Source organism: Carcharodon carcharias, chromosome 6, assembly GCF_017639515.1.
Source record: "Carcharodon carcharias isolate sCarCar2 chromosome 6, sCarCar2.pri, whole genome shotgun sequence".
Taxonomy (NCBI): domain Eukaryota; kingdom Metazoa; phylum Chordata; class Chondrichthyes; order Lamniformes; family Lamnidae; genus Carcharodon; species Carcharodon carcharias.
In genome coordinates this window covers 87,858,429-87,880,869 of record NC_054472.1, presented here as the reverse complement: position 1 = coordinate 87,880,869, position 22,441 = coordinate 87,858,429, and the positions used below count along the sequence as shown (strand labels likewise).

The 22,441-nt window shown below is 41.6% G+C and overlaps 1 protein-coding gene across 5 annotated transcripts in view; it reads right to left on the bottom strand.

Annotated features, from left to right (window-relative positions):
* Window positions 1-22,441, bottom strand: part of arfgef1 (ADP-ribosylation factor guanine nucleotide-exchange factor 1 (brefeldin A-inhibited)) — a 312,411-nt gene that overhangs the window by 139,093 nt on the left and 150,877 nt on the right. For all 5 annotated transcript variants that reach the window (XM_041189760.1, XM_041189763.1, XM_041189762.1 and 2 more), the window contains 4 exons: window positions 13,203-13,437; window positions 8,867-8,966; window positions 8,625-8,764; window positions 6,651-6,759 (listed from right to left, as the gene is read on the bottom strand). In XM_041189760.1, coding sequence (XP_041045694.1) covers window positions 6,651-6,759; window positions 8,625-8,764; window positions 8,867-8,966; window positions 13,203-13,437 — 584 coding nt within the window. The remainder of the gene's footprint in view (window positions 1-6,650; window positions 6,760-8,624; window positions 8,765-8,866; window positions 8,967-13,202; window positions 13,438-22,441) is intronic.

Genomic DNA, 22,441 nt, shown 5'->3' with positions numbered 1-22,441 from the left:
AAAAGAAGTGGCTGCAGAAACAGTTGTTGGTTATAATCTTCCAAGATGCCCTGGATTCTGGAATTGGAAAACCATAAATGTAAAGCCTCTATTTAAGAAAACAGGGAGACATAATAAGTTAGCCTAACATCTGAAATTGGGAAAATGCTGGGATACATTATTAGGAAGGAGTAAAAGAACATTTAGGAAATCATAATACAATCAAGTAAAGTCAACATAGTTTATGAAAGGAAAATCATGTTTGACTAATTTACTAGCTTTCTTTGAGGATGTAACAAGTAGGGTTGATAACGGGGAATCAGTGGATGCAGCACATTTGGATTTCCAAAAAGTATTCAATATGGTGTCACAACACTTACTCCACAACATAAGAGCTTATGATGTTGAGGGTGATATATTAGCATGGATAGAGGGTTGGCTAACTAACACAAAACAAAGTCAGGATTAAAGGGTCATTTTCAGAAAATGTCGGCTGCATAATTCTGTGGTACAAAAGAATCTGGGTATCTTCAGACATGAATCCCAAAAAATTAGCATGCAAGTACAGTAATTAATTAGGATGGCAAATGGAATGTTGGCCTTTACTGCAAGGGAGATGGTGTGTAAGAGTAGGGAAGTCTTGCTCCAACTGCCTTGTCTTCACTCTGGAATTCGGTCACTAAACCCCTCCACTTTCCAGGCCCTCCTTAAAACACTCCCCTTTGATTAGTCACCCAAATATTGCCTTCTACTAGACATGCACTTTTTCTTCCAAAGCTCTGTGGCCTGTATTCTTGAAGGCTCTAAGACCCTGTAAAGAGCACATTATATTGAGGTCAATGAAGAAAATGAACAAATCCTTCATAAAATTCCCAGGGATTGGGTCTTCCTGGCAAGGCCAGCATTTATTGCCTAATTCTTCTTGAGAAGGTGTTGGTGAACTGCCTTCTTGAATGCAACTGAGTGGCTTGCTTGGAGATTGCAGGGGGCAGTTAAGAGACAAGAACTTTGCTGTGCATCTGGAGTCACATACAGGCCAGAATAGGTAAGTACAGAAGATTTCCTTCCCTAAAGTACCTAAGTGAACCAGATGATTTTTTATGACAATCCGGTAGTTTCACTGTTACTATTACAAATACTAGCTTTTTATTTTTTTTTATTCATTCAGCGAATGCTGGTGTCGCTGGCTAGGCCAGCATTTATTGCCCACCCCGAATTACCCTTGTTCAGAGGGCATTTAAGAGTCAACCACATTGCTGTGGGTCTGGAATTACATGTAGGCTAGGTCAGGTAAGGACAGCAGATTTCTTTCCCTAAAGGACATTAGCGAACCAGATGGGTTTTTACAACAATCGACAATGGTTTCATGGTCATCATCGACTTTTAATTCCAGATTTTGAATTCAAGTTCCACCATCTGCCATGGTGGGATTCGAGACCCCAGAGCATTACCCTGGGTCTCTGGATTACTAGCCCAGCAACAATACCACTATGCCATCACCTCCTATTTATGTAAATATAAATTCCCCAGCAGCTGGTGAGAGATTTGATCTCATACCTCTGGATTATTAGTCCAGGCTTCTGGTTTACTAGTTTAAAAACATAACCACAATGTCACTGTGCCCTTTGGGAAATTAAAGCAAGAAAAAGTAGAAAAAGTAGCAACATTACTAATAAGAAAACCCTGTTTTAAATAGAGATCACAGAATCTTTATAGTGCAGCAGAAGGCTATTCAGCTCATCGAGTCTGCACTGGCTCGCTGAAAGAGCATTGTACCTAATCCCACTCCCCTGCATTATCCCCATAACCTTGCACATTCTTTCTTTATTTTCAGATTGCAATCCAATTCTCTTTTGAATACCTCAATCGAACCTGCCTCCACCACTCTTTCAGGAAGCTCGTTCCAGACTCCAACCATCCTCTGGGTGAAAAAAAATTTCCTCATCACTTCTACTCCTTTTGCCCATTATTTTGAATCTGTGCCCTCTAGTTCTTGATGTTCCCTTGAGTGGGAACTATTTCTCACTATTTACCCTGTCCATACCCTTCAGGATCTTGAATACATCTATCAAGTCTCTTCTCCAAGGAAAACAGACACAACCTCTCCAATCTATCCTCATAGCTACAGTTGCTTACCTCTGGAATCATTCTCATGAATCTCCTCAGTACTCTCTCCAATGCCTTCACATCCTTCCTCTAGTATGGCACCCAGAACTGGATGCAGTACTCCAGATGAGGCCTAACTAGTGTCTTATACATGTTTACTGTTTACTCTTATACTCAATTCCCCTATGAATAAACCTAGGAGATCATATACTTTATTAAGTGCTCTCTCAATATGCCCTGCCACTTTCAATGACTTATGAAGTCCCTTTGTTCCTGCACCTCCTTTAGAGTTTTTCCTTTTATTTTATACTCCCTCTCCACATTGTTCCTGCCAAAATGAAACACCTCACACTTTTCTACATTGAACTTCACCTGCCATTTGTCTGCCCAATTCACCAACATGGCGTTTTGTAGTTCAAGATGATTCTCATTACAGTTGACAATGCTTCTAATCTTCGTATCATCCGCAAGCTTTGAAATCATGCCCAGCACGCCACAGTCTAAGTCATTACTATATATCAAGAGCAGCAAGGGTCCCAATTACAGACCTTCCTCCAATCTGAAAAACAACCATTTATCACTACTCTATTTCCTGTCACTCACTCAGCCAATTTCTTATCCAAGTGCCTACTTTCCCTTTTAGTCTATTGTGTGGCATTTTGAAAATCCAAATACATCACATCAACAGCATTGCCCTTATCAATCTTCTCTGTTACTTCCTCAAAAAACTCGGGCAAGTTGGTGCAACATGATTTTCCTTTAATGAATCCATGCTCCCTTTCCTTAATTATCTCATGCTTGTCTAAGTGACTATTGATTTTGTTCCGAATTATAGTTTCCAGAAGTTTACCTACCGCTGAAGTCAAACTGACTGGTCTATAGTTGCCGGCATTATCCTTGCACCCCTTTTTGAACAAGGGTGTAATATTCGCAATTCTCCAGTCCCCCGGCACCACCTGTGTCTAAGGAAGACTAGAAGATTATCACCAGTGCCTCTGTAATTTCCACTCTCACCTCCCTCAGTATCCTCGGATGCATCTCATCCGGTCCTGGTACATTATCAATTTCAAGTAAAGATAGTCTTTCTATTACCTCCTCCTTCTCAATTGTAAATTACTTGGGTGTAGCAGTTACCTCCTCTCTCATCTCGGCCTGGTAGCATCCTCTTCCCTTGTAAAGATAGATGTGAAGTACTCATTTAATACCTCCACAATTTCTCCTGCCTCCACATGTAAGTCTCCTCTTTTATCCCTAATTGGCCCTACCCCTTCTTTTACCACCCTTTCATTATTTACATGCTTATACAAGGCCTTGGGATTCCCTTTTATGTTGGCTGCAAGTCTCTTTTCATGCTCCCTCCTTGCTTTTTTGTTTAGCTTTTTCACTTCCCCTCTGGTCCTTCTATAATCAGCCTGATTTTCCATCATATTTTCTATCTGACATCTGTCATACGCCTACTTCCTTTTCATCTTTTCACCTCTATTTCTCTCGTCATCCGGGGTTTTCTAGATTTATTCATCCTACCTTTCCCCTTCAAGGGAATATACCTTGACATTGCTTGCAATATTTTTTCTTTGAAGGTGGCCCAGTGTTCAGCCATCGTCTTTTCCACCAACATATGATTTTAACTCACTCAACTCAGATCCATTCTCAACCCACTGAAGTTGGCTTTCCCCCAATTAATATCCCTGTTCTGGATTGCTCCTTGTCCTTCTCCACGGCCAACTTAAACCTTATGATACAATGGTCACAGTCTCCTAAATGCTCTCCCACTGTTATTTGATCCACTTGGGTCAACTCATTCCCCAGAACCAGGTCCAACATTGCATGCCCCCTCGTTGGACCGGGAACATCCTGCTGCAGCAAATGATCTTGAACATGCTCCAGGAACTCTCGCCCTTCTTATCCCTTTGCATTATTCCTATCCCAGTCTATATTTGGATAATTGAAGTCCCCCATTATAATTGTTCTATAATTCTTGCACGTCACTATAATTTCTTTGCAAATTTGTTTCTCTACATCCCTTCCGCTAGTTGGTGGTCTATATACTACATTGATCAATGTTACTGCACCTTTTTTATTCTTTATCTTTAGCCAGAGAGATTCCATCCTTGACCCCTTTGGAACATCCTCTCTCCCCAGAGCTGTAATACCATCCTTAATCATACTGCCCCTCCCCCAACTTTTCTTCCTTTCCTGTCTCTCCTAAATACCTTGTACCCAGGAATATTTAATGCCAGTCCTGCTCTTCTTTGAGCCAGGATTGTTATAGAAATAATATCATAGTTCCATTTGTCAACCCGTGCCTGTAGTTTACCAATCTTATTAACCACACTCCGTGCATTCACATATGTGCACATTAATCCTGATATAGGCTTTTTAACTCACCGCTTGCTCTGACACCATCTAATGACTTACTATAGCCTACTCTAGTCCTATCAAACTCTCCAAGTATTCTATTTACCATGATACTACTCTCTGATATATCCTCCTGATCAGTTAATACTTCTCTACTTCCCACTGCCAGTTTTTCTCCTCTATCTCTGATTTTCCCCTCAGGTTCCCACCCCCTGCCAATCTAGTTTAAATCCTCCCCAACAACACTAGCAAACCTCCCCATGAGAACATTAGTCCCAATCCTGTTAAGGTGTAACCTGTCCTTCTTGTATAGGTCCTACCTGCCCCAGAACCGATCCCAATGCCTCAGGAATCTAAAGCCCTCCCTCTTACTCCACTTCTCCAACTATGTATTGAACTACTCAATCTTCCTATTCTTATGCTCAGTGGCACATGGCACAGAGAGTAATCCTGAGATTACTGCTCTTGAGATCCTACTTTTCAAATTCCTTCCTAACTCCCTAAAATCTGTTTTCAGGACCCTGTCCTTTTTCCTGCCTATGTCATTGGTCCCAATGTGGACCATAACTTCTGGATGCTTGCCCTCCCCCAAAAGAATGTCCTGTAGCTACTCAGTGACATCCTCGAATCTGGCACCAGGGAGGCAACATACCATCTTGGAGTCACGCCCAAGGCTGCAGAAATGGCTGTCTGCTCCTCTAACTATGGAATCCCCTACCTCTATAGCCCTTCCACTCTTCCACCTCCCCTCCTGTGCTACTGAACCACCCTGGTACCACAAACTTGGCTCTTGCTACAGTCCTCTGAGGAACCATCTTGCTCACCAATATCCAAAATGGAAAAGCAATATATCAACTAGAGATATAAACAATGTATATCAATGGAATCTAAAGCAAAAAATAAAATAACAAAACTAAATACGAACATTATAATCAATGCAAGAATTTACAGAAAAGCCTAAGAAATAACAGGAGGTGGTGTCATGAAACAAATATTTTTTCATTATATTATTGCGATTTATTGTAAAGTAGGTTTATGGGTGGGGGTGTGAGTATTGATGGTTCTGTCTGTATGGTTTAATTGAATTAGAGTCAGATAGGCTGCAAACTTGAAATTATCAGAAGAAGTTAGGGGTAAAAGGTTTTTGAAATGCTAATGAGAAAACATGGATGAGGTCTTATATAAGGTGTGAAGGAAATTTGCATTTTTAGATATGTGAAGGGATTGTTTTGGTTTCAAAGGGATGATAGGTATTTACAAATAACAAGATACGCAAGGCCAAGCCGTGTGTTTATTTCTCCCAAAGGTACTGACCATATTGGCAACCTGAAAGATTTTTATATTACGGGAAAAGTAAATTTCCAAAGACATATAGAACAATGGAATTTACAGATGAGAGAGAGAGAAACATATATAGAGGATTGGAAGGCTATGTTGGGTAGGGGGCATGTAAGATCTAAGAGGACTGTGTAAAACAACCTTGGGAAAGCCTCCAGCTACTTTAGCAAAAGTCTGCTGTGTCTAGTAATCAAAGGTGGAGGAAAGCCTTTGGAATCCCATTGTTGAGTAGGTGCTGTGGTAAACTTGCTGGCTTGCTATTCAAATTTAAAATTTATTTTGGACTGTTGCCTTAAAGGGCATGTGTAGTTGGGAGTCAGGTTAATTCGGAATTTTGGGATTTTTTTGTATTAAGTAACTATAATCTTATATATGTGCTCAAAATCTTTTATTTTGTTAATAATGTTTTAATTTAGTTTTTAAAATCTCTAAAGGTGTTAATGGACTCATTACTTCTGAATTCAGTGCCCAAAGCTTCTCATAATAAATACAAATTGCAAAAATGTTGTGATAGCATGGCCAAGTTTCCCTTGTGGATTCGGTTCACCTGGCACACATCACCTGCCTCATCATAACATAAAGGTTGCAGCATGTTGAATTTAAAAAATGTCATTTCGGAGTTAATATAAAGGCAAAAGCATAAGCCACATCTATAAATCTTTTCCAATAGTTTTCCTGAATCATCTCCAAAATGCATACACATTTAACATGTAAAATTCGAATTAACAGGCAGTATCTAGATTGGATATTTACCTTATTTTGTGCAACAGGTTAATCCGATATTTTCTACTAACTCGCACTATAAATGCATGTAGATTTTAAGAACCAAATTAAAAGGCTTCTAACAAAATAAAACAAAAATATCTTACCAAGACTGGTCTGAGAATTTGGATTCACATACAGATCCTTACTCCATTCCACCATACACTTCAAAATTGAGACCAAGCACTCCAAGCCCTTCTTTCTAAGACTGAGCTCCTTAAAAAAAACAATTCAGATATCTATCAGATTCTGACAGTGAGTAAATCAAGGCTTTACGTTTTGAATCAACATACAGTTTATGGGGAAACAGGTTTCTTCAGTGTGCTGTAAGTAATTCATTTATAAAAACATATTTATCATTTCTCTACCTGTTGTTTTTCCTCCGATTCCCCACGCAACCACTTCAAGAGTGTCTCATTTCCAACCATGCTGTGACTGCTTGGTTGCTAGCTAACTCTGGATGAGGCAGAATGGTTTCCAACTTAACAACGACTCAATTGAATACATTGTCTGTACCCTAACTTGATTCAATTCCCCTTTTTACTTGCCTTTTGAGGTAGAATCAGATTTGTGCGACCTTAGTATCTCATGTGACCGAGTCATCCATCACCTGGACCACTTACTTTCTTGTCCATAATGTCTTCAACTCTGCTGAAATCCTCATCCTTATCTGTAAGCACTTTCAAGCTTAACTTTGCCAACACGCTCGTTGCCAGCCTCCAGGCTCCGCCTTGGATAAACTCAAAGCATCCAAAATGCCACCAATTACATCCTGTTGTGCCCCAGTGTCAATCTCACGTGATAACAATTGTTAATTGACTTTCCTTTCCACAACACACAATTAAAAACTCATTCTGATTTTCAAATTCCTTCATTGCCTTACCCCAACCTACCTCGACAACCAACTTCAGCCATGTGTGTTCATCTACACTTATATCCAGAGTCTGGCCTTCTTTGTATCACTACCTCTATTTTATTGCCCTGACACTGCGTTTTGCCATGTTTGCCTTAAACTCCGAAAACTATAACTAAATCCTTCTTCCTAGCGAACTCTCACACTATCTTGAAAAGCCTCCTCAAAATGTACTTCTGAATCTTGCCTTTGATCAGGTCACTTACATGCCACATTTCTTTGTTTTCACTCCTGTGATGCATCTTTGGTTTATTACAATAAAGACACGATATACTTATTTTTCTTGTTACACTGAACATCTCCACACATAACTTCTAATCAGTTATAATCAGTAAAAAAAACCTTCATAAAATATTTACAGTCCACTGCCAAAAGCGTCTGGTCAAACTGTTAACCTGAACTTTTTGTCACAGAAATACTTCATATAAACAAACATGACAATTATTTGGGGAAAAATGTTACCATGCTATCTTTCTCTTATCCCAAGAGATAAATTATCTTTTCTAACATTTCTATATTGGGTCTTAAGCTGATCTCCTCAGTTGGGAACAGGATTTGCTTCCTGAGGAGAGCCTTTGTACTGTAGAACATGAAGGTGATGCATATGAAGATTCAGATGACTTGATAAATATTTGTCATTACAGCAGGCTGCTATTATGCATACTGCTCCATATTTAATTTCTAACAGATGGAAGAAGAAAACATGTAAAATTCAAAGCTGCTGATCTGTTGAGACTCAGAGCAAAAGCTCCACATCTAAGACTCCCATACTTTAGGTCCCAGGCACCCAAGAACGGTGTGTAAGAAAACTGTTGAATAGTTTTTCCGAGGAGATTTTAGGTACAGTGGCTGATGCTTTCTTATAAGAAACAAGAACGTGCTCTTAAAGATGCTGGAGGAATTAGCATCACAGATTTAGCCACTGGGCACCAGTGTTGAATTTCCATATACCAGTTTTGGTCGTCAAGTTCAAGCAGTCTTGCAAAGACTCTTGTCAAACAACTTGAAACTGTACAATTGAGTTCCCACAAGAACGTAGGACTCAGCTAAGGCCAAGTTAACTCTAGTAAGTTGAAATTCTATCAAAGCAGATTTATATGATGTTTTTATGTTCTACTGTCATGCAGTCACCATTAGTTTCATGTTAAAATAGTATGTTTCACAGTACCTGCACAGGTGTCATCCCGAGCTCATGACCACCCCGACCTTGGGCTATTTTAGACAAGTCATTAACCAATCTTTCAAAGATGTTAGCAGCATTTAAGTCACAATCGTAATTGACATAAATGTCAACCACACTTTGAGCATCTGAAAGTTCAATGAAGATTAATTCAAATGATTAGTATCTTTATATTAAATTCCTCAACAACATCAATTGTCTCCAAAATAAGCAATTAAAAATAATTATACCTGCACATATTCTGGTCAGTGTTTGAATTACCATCCATTTGTGATCAAATGAACTTGTAGAAGTTTCCAAAATATAAAGAAAGATTTCCTTGAAAAATACCTAAAATAATAAATGCATGGAAGGAAAACGTGAATATGTTACAGTATCAGCATCAAATCAAAGAGAGGAAAAAAGGGGGAAAACAGGTGCAAATTTTTGTATTCAACTATCCAGATAAAACTTGGTTAACCAAACTAATTAAAATCCTACCTTGCTAACATAATTCAATATCTTGTAATAGCTTGAGCTAGGAGATATTTACATAAGGTGCTGTTTTCAACAATACTAGGCATAAGAGACAAAAACAGAAAGTGCTGGAAAAACTCAGCAGGTCTAACAGCATCTGTGGAAAGAAAAAATACAGAGTTAACGTTTCAAGTCCATATGACTCTTCTTCAGAGTTAAAGAGATGTAAAATGTGATGAAATTTATATTGTTTAAGTGGGTGGAGGGGGTGAAGCTGGATAGAAAGCCAGCGATAGGTGGAGGCAAAAGAGAGATTGCCAGAGATGTCCTGGAGAGAAGGGTGTAAATGATAGTGATACTGGCTAAAGGAGGTGCTGATGGTGGCATTAAAGTCAGAAAGCAGAATGTGATAATAGCAGGACAAGGGTAAGCACTCTGGAAAGAACAACATGAACAAGTGACAGATGGCTCTTGTGGGGGTGGGGGAAGGGACAGTGGTGGGAAAAAAGATTGAAAATAGGTTAAAAGGTGGGGATAAAACAATGAATAAAAATGAAAATAAAAATAAAAATAAGTGGATAAAAAATAAAAATTAAAAAATGAAGATGAATGTTGAAGGGGATAAAAAAAAGGGGGTGATTGATGGAGGAGAGAGTTCATGGTCTGAACCATTAATCATCATTAATGGTTAACATTAACCCAATATTAAGTCTGGAAGGCTGTAAAGTGCCTAATCAGAAGATGAAGTGCTGTTCCTCCAGTTTCTGTTGAGTTTCACTGGAACATTGCAGCAGGCCAAGGACGGACATGTGGGCATGAGAGCAGGATGGGGTGTTGAAACGGCAAGTGACAGGAAGGTCTGGGTCAGGCTTGTGGACAGACCGAAGGTGTTCCACAAAGTGGTCACCCAGTCTGTGTTTGGTCTCTCCAATGTAGAGGAGACCACAATGGGAGCAGCAAATGCAGTAGAGCAAATTGAAGGAGGTGCAAATGAAGCGCTGCTTCACCTGAAAAGAGTGTTTGGGCCCTTGGGAGGTGAGGAGGGAGGATGTAAAGGGATAGGTATTGCACCTTCTGTGATTGCAAGGGAAGGTGCCGTGGGAGGGGGATGAGGTGCTGGGGGTGATGGAGGGGTGGACCAGGGTGTCCCGGAGATAACTATCCCTACAGAATACCGACAGGAGGGGTGAAGGGAAGATGTGTTTGGTGGTGGTATCATGCTGGAGTTGGCGGAAGTGACGGAGGATGATTCTTTGAATGCGGAGGCTGGTGGGGTGAAAAGTGAGGACAAGGGGTTCTGAGAAGGAGAGGAAGATGTGAGGGCAGAGGCTCGGACACGTTGAGGGCCCTCTCGACCACAGTGGGTGGGAAACCTTGGTTAAGGAAGAAGGAAGACATGTCAGAAGCGCCATTTTGGAAAGTGGCATCATCAGAAAAGATGCAATGGAGGCGAAGCAGCTGGAAGAATTGCAGGAAGCAGGATGTGAGGAGCTGTAGTCAAGGTAATTGCAGGAGTCAGTAGGCTTGTAGTGAATATTGGTGGGCAGTCTATCACCAGAAATTGAGACAGAGAGATCAAGGAAGGGAAGGGAAGTGTCAGAGATGGGCCATGTGAAGGTGATGGATGGGTGGAAATTGGAAGCAAAATTGATAAATTTTTCCAGGTCCAGACGAGAGCATGAAACGGCACCGAAACAATCAACAATGTTCCACATACCCCAAAAAGAGACAGGCATAACTGGTGCCCATAGCCACACCTTTTGTTTGGAAGAAGTAAGACAAGTTTAAGGAAAAATAGTTCAGTGAGAGAACAAGTTCAGCCAGATGGAGGAGAGTGGTGATGGATAGGGCCCCTGTTCAAGGAAGAAGCGGGTTTTGGGGAGGCGCCATTACCTTCACATGGTCCATCTCTGACAGCTTCCAACCTCTCTCAGTTTCCCAACCCCAGACAGCCCGCTTCTACCTGCTTTCCAAAATCCACAAACAGGACTATCCCAGTACACCAATCACGTCAGCTTGTTCCTGCCCACGGAACTCTTTTCTTCCTATCTTGACTCCGTTCTCTCTCCCCTTATCCAGTCTCTTTCCACCTACATCTGCAATTCCTCTGATGCCCTCCATCATATCAACAATTCCCAGCTCCTTGGCCCTAACCACCTCCTCTTCACCATTGAAGTCTAATCCCTCTACACCTCCATCCCTCACTAGGATGGTCTGAGGGCTCTCAGCTTCTTCCTTGAACAGAGGCCCGAACAATCCCCATCCACCACCACTTTCCTTCGTCTGGCTGAACTTGTTCTCTCACTGAACAATTTCTCCTTAAACTTGTCTCACTTCCTCCAAACAAAAGGTGTAGCTATAGGTACCCACATGGGCCGCAGTTATGCCTGTCTCTTTCTGGGGTATGTGGAACACTTCTTGTTCCAATCCTACTCAGGCCCCCTCCCACAACTCTTTTTTCGGTAGATCGAAAACTGCTTCAGTGCCGCTTCATGCTCTTGTCTGGACCTGGAAAAATTTATCAATTTTGCTTCTAATTTCCATCTCTCTAGGTCCATCTCTGACACTTCCCTTCCTGGACACCTCTGTTGCAATTTCCGGTGACAGACTGTCCAACAATATTCACTACAAGCCTGCCAACTCCCACAGCTACCTTGACTACAGCTCCTCACACCCTGCTTCCTGTAAGGACTCCATCCCATCCTCTCAGTTTCTTCACCTCCGTTGCATCTGTTCTGATGATGCCACTTTCCAAAACGGTGCTTCTGACATGTCTTCCTTCTTCCTCAACCGAGGTTTCCCACCCACTGTGGTTGAGGGGGCCCTCAAACGTGTCCGACCCATCTCCCGCGCCTCTGCCCTCACACCTTCCTCTCCCTCTCAGAACCATAATAGGGTCCCCCTTGTTCTCACTTATCACCCCACCAGCCTCTGCATTCAAAGGATCCTCCACTTCCCAACACCCCCCCACCCATTGGCATTCCGTGGGGACTGTTCTCTTCGGGACACCCTGGTCTACTCCTCCATCACCCCCAACACCTCATTACCCTCCCACGGCTCCTTCCCATGCAATCGCAAAAGGTGCAACGCCTGCCACTTTACCCTCAGCCCTCCTCACCATCCAGCGCCCCAAATATTCCCTTCAGGTGAAGCAGCGCTTGGTCTACTGCATTCACTGCTCCCAATGCGGTCTCCTCTACATTAGAGAGACCAAACGCAGACTGGGTGACCACTTTGCGGAATGCCTTTGGTCTGCCACAAGCATGACCCAGACCTTCCTGTCGCTTGCCATTTCAACACACCATCCTGCTCTCATTTCCATCCTTGGCATGCTGCAATGCTCCAGTGAAGCCCAATGCAAACAGGAGGAACTGGACCTCATCTTCCGATTAGGCACTTAACAACCTTCCGGACTTAACACTGAGTTCAACAACTTCAGACTATGAACTCTCTCCTCTTTCCTCACCCCCTTTTTTCAACATTCATCTTCACTTTTTAATTTTTATTTTGTCATTTTAAAATTTTTATCCACTTCTTATTTATTTTCATTTTTATTCATTGTTTTATCCCCACCTTTTATCCTATTTTCAATCTTTTTTCCCACTACCATCCACTCCCCCCAACCCACCCCCACAAGAACCAACTGTCACTTGTTCATGTTGCTCTTTCCAGAGTGCTTACTCTTGTTTTGCTATTATCACATTCTGCTTTCTGACCTTAGTGCCACCATCAGCACCTCCTTTAGCCAGTACCCCTTTGTCTTTTTGTCCATGACATTTCTGGCAATCTCTCCTTTGCCTCCACCTGTCGCTGGCCTTATATCCAGCTTCACCTGCTCCACCCCCCTTAAACAGTATGAATTTCATCACATTTTACTTCTCTTTAGCTCTGAAAAAGAGTCATAAGGACTCGAAACGTTAACTGTTTTTTTCTCTCCGCAGAAGCTGTTAGACCTGCTGAGTTTTTCTGGCATTTTCAGTTTTTGTTTCAGATTTCCAGCATCTGCAGTATTTTGCTTTTAACTAGGCTTCAGCGTCTGTGCCGAGGTCAAAATGTTAGTTTGCAAGGAGTTAAACCCACATTATAGAATTGGAGAACTTAATACTTTACCTCAATCTGCATCTTAAGATGAGTCTTGAAGTTTGACAACAGAGTGAGGAAGATGGAAAGTGACAACTCAAATACTTCTGGCACCGAAGAGACACCATTTTTAGATAAAGCCACACAAAGATACTGTTTTATTGCATTGATGAACATCTCATTTGTTCGAAAAATCGGTCCAGCATTTTGCAGAATCGATAGAAGAAGCTGTAGTGAAAGGATCTTTGAACGTAATTCATGAGACCTAGAAGTAATATTGGTAAGAGTGAAATTAAGAACACATCTTTTTAGAAGGCACAATCAAAAATGATAACCTCATTAAATAGACATAAATTTACTTTTCTATTGCATCACAATTTTTAATATAACTGATCTTTTGAAAAAGAGGCAATTAATATCCCTTCAGAAAAGCTAAATAAAGCTAGATAAAAGTTATTCTTTGGGGGTGTGGTCCAAAACAAACTTGGAGACATCCAGATTCCAGAAACACAATCTAACATAGTCTCCAAAAATATATTTTCTTGGTTATATTGATCACATTCACAAATGTTACTTGCTTTCCTAGTTGCTTTCAAAATTTCAATGCTTAAACCAAGTGTGCCTCTTCTGCTTGAATTTTGGTCATGATTGAAGAAAAAATAACAATTATTTTCTAGTCTGAATTTGTTTCTACTGGACAAAGTGAACAACTATAGTTGTAGCACAGGAGGTCATTCGATCTATTATGTTTGTGCAGCTCTTTGTTTGAGCAGTCAACAACTACTTCCACTGCCTTCTCTGCATAGCTCTGCATCTAACTTTTCTTTAAATATTCATTAAAAATGGGGAGGTGGTGGCGTCATGGTACTGTCACTGGACTGGTAATCCAGAGACTCAGGGTAATGCTCTGGAGATCTGGGTTTGAATTCCACCACGGCAGATGGCGGAATTTGAATTGAATAAAATTCTGGAAATAAAAGTCTGATGACCTTGAAACCATTGTCGATTGTCGTAAAAACCCATCTGGTTCACTTTAGGAAAGGAAATCTGCCGTCCTCACGTGGGCTGGCTACATGTGACTCCAGATCCGGAGTAATGTGTTTGACTCTTAAATGCCCTCTGAAATGACCTAGCAAGCCACTCAGTCGTATCAAACTGCTAAAAAGTCAATAAAAAGGAATGAAACCGGACAGAACACCTGGTATCGACCTAGGCGCTGGAAATATCAACGGCAAAACCAGCCATGGACCCTTCAAAGTCCTCCTTATTAACATCTAGGAATTTGTGCCAAAATTGGGAGAGCTGTCTCACAGACCAGTCAAGCAACAGCCTGACATAGTCATATTCACGGAATCATATCTTACAGATCATCACCACCATCCATGGGTATCTCCTGTCCCGCCAGCAGGACAGACCCAGCAGAGGTGGCACAGTGGTATAAAGTTGGGAGGGAGTTACCCTGGGAGTCCTTCAGCCCCTATGAAGATTCAGGTCATCAGATCAAACATGGGCAAGGAAACCTCCTGCTTATTACAACGTACTGCCCACCCTCAACTGATAAATCAATAGTCCTCCATGTTAAACATCACTTGGAGGAAGGACTAAGGGTGGCAAGGATGTACTCTGGGTGGGGGACTTCAATGTCCATCACTGAGAGTTGCTCAGTATCACCACCACAGACCCAGCTGGCCAAGTCCTAAAGGTCAATCTGCTAGATTGAGTTTGCGGCAGGTGGGTGGGGGGGGGAGGAACCAACAAGAGGGAAAAACATGTTTTACCTCATTCTCACCAACCTGCCTGCTGCAGATGCATCTTTCCATGACAGCATTAGTAGGAGTAACCACCACACAGTCCTTGTGGAGAGGAAGTCTCATCTTCACAGTGAGGATGTGTTGTGTGGCACTACCACCATGCTAAATGGGATAGATTTCAAACACATCTAGCAACTCAAGACTGGGCAACCATGAGGCACTGTGGGCCATCAGCAGCAGCAGAATTGTACTCGACCACAATCTGTAACCTCATTGCCTGGCATATCCCTCACTCTACCATTACCATCAAGCCAGAGGATAAACCCTGGTTCAATGAAGAGTGCAGGAAGGCATGCCAGCAGCAGCACCACCAGTCACACCTAAAAATGAGGCGTTAACCTGGTGAAGCTAAGACACAGGACTACTTGCATGCCAAACAGTGTAAGCAGCAAGTGATTGATAGAGCTAAGCGATTCCACAACCAACAGATCAGATCTAAGCTCTGCAGTCCTGCCACATCCAATTGTGAAAGATGGTGGACAATTAAACAACTCACTGGAGGCAGCGGCTTCTCAAATATCCCTATCCTCAATGAAGGAGAAGTCCAGCACATCAGCACAAAAGATAAGGCTCAAGCATTTGCAACTATCTTCAGCCAGAAGTGCCAAGTGGATGATCCATCCCCGCCTCCTCCGGAGGTCCCCAGCATCACAGATGTCAGCCTTCAGCCAATTCCATTCATTCCACTTGATATGAAAAAACTGAAGGCTGAAGGCACCAGATACAGTAAAGGCTTTGGGCCCTGACAACACTCCGGCAATAGCACTGAAAGACTTGTGCTCCAGAACTAGCTGCGCCCCTAGCCAAGCTAATACAGATCCAATTCCAGTTCCAATACAGCTACAATACTGGCATCTACCCAACAATGAAGAAAATTGCCCAGGTAAGTCCTGTACACAAAAAGCAAGACAAATCCAACCCAGCCAATTACTGCCCCATCAACTTACTCTCCATCATCAGTAAAGTGATGGAAGGGGTCATCAACTATGCAATCAACCAGCACTTGCTTCACAATAAACTGCTCACTGACGCCCAGTTTGGGTTCTGCCGGGGCCAACCAGTTCCTGACCTCATTCCAGTCTTGGTTCAAACATGGACAAAAGAGCCAAACTCGAGAGCTGAGGTGAGAGTATCTGCCCTTGACATCAGGCAGAAACTGAATTGGACTAGCCATATAAATACTGTGGCTACAAGAGCAGGTCAGAGGCGAGGAATCATGCGGCGAGTATCTCAGCTCTTGACTCCCCAGAGCCTGTCCACCGTCTACAAGGCACAAGTCAGGATGTTATGAAATACTCTCCACTTGCCTGGGTGAATGCAACTCCAACAACACTCAAGAAGCTTGACATCATTCAGGGCAAAGAAACCTGCTTCATTAGCAACCCTTTCACAAACATTCACGCCCTCCACCAGCAAAGAACGATGGCAGCAGTGTGTACCATCTACAAGACGTACTGAAGAAGCTCACCAAGGCTCCTTAGGCAGCACCTTCGATCGAGAAGGACAAGGACAGCAGATACATGGGAATACCACTACCTGGAAGTTCCCCTCCAAGCCACACACCATCCTGACTTGGAACTATGTCGCCATTCCTTTACTGTTGCTAGGTCAAAATCCTAGAACTCCCTCCCTAACAGCACTCTGGGTGTACTACATCACATGGACTGCAGCAGTACAAGAAGGCAGCTCATCATCACCTTCTCAGGGGCAATAAATGATGGCCTAGCCAGGAACGTCCACATACCACAAATGAATAAAAACAAGTCCTTCTTTACCCTTAAAATCTATGACCATACTTCTAAAACTTAAAACAGTGCTACAGTTTTTTATGGCTTTATCTGCAATTCCACTTTGAAATGGAATGTAGAAGCCAGGAGAATGAAAAGCAAAGATTAAAAAAGAAACGATAGATTATGCCAAAAGTGTAATTGTAGCTTAAAACAAAAATCAAAGTAAGACAAATAAGAGGGAAGGAAATAAAAAAGTTTTGTTTCCAAAAGTTAAAATGTTTCAACAACAAAACCTTTGAAATCGAAAATGCTCCAAATTACTTCACAGAAGTACAATCAAAAGAACTGTTGTCAAGCAGAGAGTGCAAGGCCAAAAACTTGCTTTATGCAGTAGCTTTTAAGGAGGGTATCAAAGGATGAGATGGAGTTGAAAGGGTAGTGAGTGAAGCATAAGTGGCTAAAGGGATGGCTACAATTGATGGAATGGACAGAAAATGCACAAGAGGCCAGTCATCGGGGACTGGAGATATGGGGTAGATGGGAAGCAGGGGGAATTTGAGACATGGTGGAGTAAGACTTAAGGTATGTAAATAAGACAATGAGAAGACTTAAGGAGGTTTTTGAGGTCCCGGAACCAATGTAGAACAGGGCAATGGGTGAGCAGGACTTGATGTGGGATACTGTAAGGCAGAAGCTCACAAACTGTCAGGACGAGCAATTGGGGTCACAAATTCCCTCTCCTCTAAGGCAGCAATGGCATCTGTGGAGCGTTTGCTCTAGTGGGTCAGCCCTAGTATTGACTCCAAGGCCCGATGATGTGTACACATGATATTTTTCTTGCTGAGGCTCAGTGGGCATGGCCTAATGAAATGAACTCCAATCGCTGCATCCAACAAAAGCCTGCAAAACAGTTGGGGGGAAAAGCATCCCAACTCCTGCAGCTCTACCCTACTCCTCACAGCTTAACCATCCTCCACAGCTCACTACCCCTTCTACACCTTCCACAGGTCTGCCAACTCCCCACCACAGCTTTCACAGCTCTACCGGCCCCCAATAGCTTTCACAGCCCTACCCACCCACAGCTCTACACCCTGCCACAGGCCAACCCCCTCACCACAGCTCAACCCCACCCCCCGCCCACAGCTCAACACCCGCACCATGCCTCAACCGCCCTCCCACCAAAACTCTCACAACTCTACCCCCCACAGCTCTCACCACCCCCTCAACTCTTATAGCTCTACCTCCCTCCAACTTTTACAGCTCTACCCCACTCTCACAACTCTACCCCACCCCCTGCAGTTCTTGCTGCTCTACCCCTCCACTCCCTGACCCCAAATCTCCCAACTCTCTCTCTGGGGTTTCACCAATTTTCTAGTGTCAAAATAGAGTCACAGTGGGAAAAAGTTTGGAAGCACTGCTGTTGGGATAGCAAATTGCTTGCCATCATTCATTACTGGTATTGGACAAAATAGGGCTGTGTGATTGAAGAACTGACAAATTATCGGTAGCTGCAGAATTGCTTTAGGTTTAATTTTGCATCTTTAATTGCCTATGCTAGTTCTGGTTCATAGTTACGAGGTCACAACTTTTAAAAAATCAATAAGTGCATGCTTTACTCAAAAGTGTGGGCCTTTCACAGACGAGAGATACAGACAGAATACTGCAGTAGTAGAAAATTGATACTAAGTTAAGAATCAATTAATTATGTTGTATAATCAAACACTTGATCACAGATGCTAGTAAAGTAACTAGTTATCAAATTACAATACTCTAGACCATTTATACATTATATTTACAAAGGTAATAAAATAGATAAAATAAGCATAAAAATAATTTCGTAGTACAGAACTTGAGTACTGGTGAAAAAAGAGACATGTTGTTAAAGCTTTTCAGCTTGCATTCATCAGGGCAGATGCAAGAAAGCCAAATTTCAAAGGTAACAACAATTTATACCATGAGAGAAAAGTGGTGCTAACTGGTTCGTTAATCGGCTTTGATTGGTTGAGACATTGCCATGGCAAATGCACCAAGCAGCTGTGTAGCTTCTAACAAACTAAGCGAGTTACATTGTGAGTTCAACTGGTAATCTTAAATTGATTGTTAGTGTAATTCTTAGCACACATGGGTCTGTTCAGCAAGTGCTGCCCAATTGCAGAATCACATCTCTTGTCAGACATTATGTTCTGAGTTTTGTAAGCACAGGTCAATTGAGTACAGTTAGTACTCTGTCTATTGTGAACAGCTGAAGGGATGTGCTGTTTGATACAACCTGCCAGTCATTGGGATGTATGGGATTTGTACCTGGCATCACACTGGCACTGAAATAGTGCACTATGAAAAGCTTCAACAGCATGCCTCTTTTCTCAGCAATAAAATAACAAATAAAATAGATATTAGATGTATCACTTCTCTGGCAACTGAAAGACAAAGCCAAGAGTCAAAATCATCAACTGCTGTCTATCTGCAATTCAGTTTATGACGTAGAAGATGCAGCACAGAAATAGGCCATTCAGCCTAACCCGCCCATGCTCAAAGACAACATAACTGCTGTAATTGCAATTCAATCATACTTTAAAAAAATGTCAGGAAAACTTTGAATCTTTGTGTTAAAATAGTACACTGCAGGATGGAATGGAATCTTGTAGACAAGTGAGGTCTCAAAATTTGATTCTTGGTTTGTGCCGAGTTGGCTGATCTCATCCAGGTTTATAGTTGTGGGAAAAGAAAACAGCCAAGGTTCATTATCTAATGATATACTGAAAAAAGGCTTCAGGCAAGGCCCTACCATTCTACAGTCATGAAAAACTGCTAAATGGGAGAAGGTCCTTCATAAGAAGTGCCTTTACCATTATTTACGAGAAAACCAGACAACACCACAGGGGAAGCACACATGCATGGTTAAATGTGAAAATTCCGAAGTTGCTGTCCAAGATGTACTACCCCTCCGTAAGCTGTGCAAAAGCTGCAGCTCACCATCTAGCCCCTCATTCAAATGTACTGAACAACATGAAGCTCTTGTATTGACATTGTAGATACAGGCTCAACTCTCCACAAACAGTTTGAATTTGCTTGTTCCAATTAAGTGCTCCTTTAATGGTATGGCAAGTCTCAACTCGTGCCAAAAAAAAATCTCTCGGGCAGTGAAAATTAACATCTGTAAGTGTGGAGTCTCATCCTTTCAGCTTTCAATTATTGTAGATCCTTTTTAAAAAATGCATTTTTCTGTGTCTCTTTCACCTCTCTTTTTGAATCCAATCTTTTTACCTGTCTTCATTTCACATTTTGTACTTGATTTGACATTAAATTCACTTCTTGCTTTATTTGATGAAGGGATGTGAGAGTCACTGGCAAAGCCAGCATTTACTACTCATAACCAATTTTTTTGAAAAAATTCATTCATGGAGTGTGGGCTTTGCTGGCTGGGCCAGCATTTATTGCCCATCCCTAGTTGTCGTGGAGAAAGTGGTGGTGAATCCCCTTGACTCCAACCAGTTGAGAGTATTCCCCTTCATTCTGACTGACTTGAATTTTGCAAGGGCTCGCAGCATATTGTCAAATGCTATCTTGATGTCAAGAAAGTCATTGTAACTTCACCTCTTAAGTTCAGCTCTTTTGTCCATGTTTGGGCCAAGGTTGTAAAAAGGCCTGGAGCTGAATGGCGCTGGCAGAACACAAACTGAGCATCAATGAACAGGTTATTGCTGATTAAGTGCCGCTCGGTAGCTATCAATTTGCTGATGACTGACAGCAGGCTGATGGGGCGATAATTAGCCAAAATTGGATTTATGCTGCTTTTGGTGGACAGGGAGTACCTAGGTAATTTTCCAGTGTCAGATAGATGCCAGGCCTGTAGCTGTACTAGCATCGATTGGCTAGGGGCACGGCTAGTTCTGGATGGTTAATGTAATACACAGTTGCTTTCTCTCTTCACACTGATCCCTGATGCCTGACAACAACTTGTCCTGCAAAACCCCACAGAAAGTCAATGGGCAATTGCAATTCCACCACCCACAGCAAAAATTGCCACATTACAAAGCCAATTGCCTTTATGCATGAGTTATTTAGCTCAGTGTTAGTCACTTCTACAAAGATGATTATAAATCCAAAAAAATTCTACAGCTGTTCCAAAAAATACCCTATAATGATAATCATTTATTTCAATAGTGATTAATTACATGCTAATATTCAAAATTTCCAGGATTCCTACTATATACACTTGGCTATCTAGAGGTGCACTGAACTACAACATTGAGTAAATAAAATGGCCTAGTTTGCCTAACTGGTTATAAGGTGGTTTTAAAAAATAAAACTTTGCAAGAGCTAGGAAGCCTACCCATAGTCATTTTGTGAATATTCAGCTTTTTGTACTGCGGCAATTAAGTTTGGCTTTAGTTGATTGCTTAAAATAATTAACATTGGAGAAACATAACGCACAACAGATTATCCATCCACCCTTGCAGAAACTATACAACACTTGGCTCTATCAAGACCTAAGGAAGCACTTCTGCAATTTGAAAGAGGTCAAAATAATTAAAGTTATCTAAATAACCCTTAGCTCAGCTACACATTCATCCAGAGCTGCATGGATAAATTAAACTTAGCCTGTATTAATTTGTTTTCCTTTGAACAAGAATCTAATCTACTTACATTGATGAATCCAGGAAACAGGTGCTGACAGGCTTATTCATTTGTGAGCAGTCATTCATTCCCAACACTAATTCAGTACTAAAAGGCACTTTAATCATTTACTTAAATAACGTTCAGCACTGATGCATCATATGTAGCATCAACATACAGTAATTATGCAATGCAGGCATCAACTTGTTTATCCTTCTGACATACATACGCACAAATATCTATGTGGCCAGAGGCAGTCCAAGCTTTCACCTCAGTTGCTCAGTTGACAGAGCAGAAGACTCGAGAGGGAAATAAATCCAAGTCGTCCTTAGGTCACTACTTGAATGGTGATTAAACGGTGTCTGTGAGTATGTCTGCATGTGTGTTTGTCAACTTTGACAAGAACATTTTGTAACTGCCCAGCATTTTGCTGGGTTTGCATAAGCCTTGCTAATCTAACCCTAAGCTCTCACAATACTTTTTGATTACATCTATAAGGAACATTGCTTTCTACTTCTACCATAGTTTTACAAACTTTTGGAAGTTTCTTAGAAAAAATATTTTCTAAAGGTCTGAAGCGTTAATATCCTCAATTGACAACAGAACTACAAACAGCTCTTAAATGAATATGCCATACAGCTTGAAACTAACCACGTACAAAGGACTTGTCATGCATGCATATCATTATTAGAATACTAAGAAAACTACTTATGTACTTGTGAACACACATAACCTGTGTAGTATAAATCAAATTGTACAAATACAACCATTATTTAGGAATATAAGAATAATGAGCAGGAGTAGGCCATTTGGCCCTTCAAGTCTGCTCCGCCATTCAGTAAGATCATGGCTGATCTTCAATCACAACCCCATCTTCATGCACCATCCTCATACTCCTTAACTTCCTCAGTGTCCAAAAATCTATTGAACACTGTTTTGAATATACAAAATAACTAAGAATCCGCAGCTCTCTGGGGTAGAAAATTCCAAAAATTCACAACCCTTTGAGTGGAGAAATTTCTCATCTCAGTCCTGAATGGTCGACCTCTGATTCTAAGACCATTACCTTGTGTTCCAGATTTCCCAGCCAGGGGAAACATTTTCTTAGCAT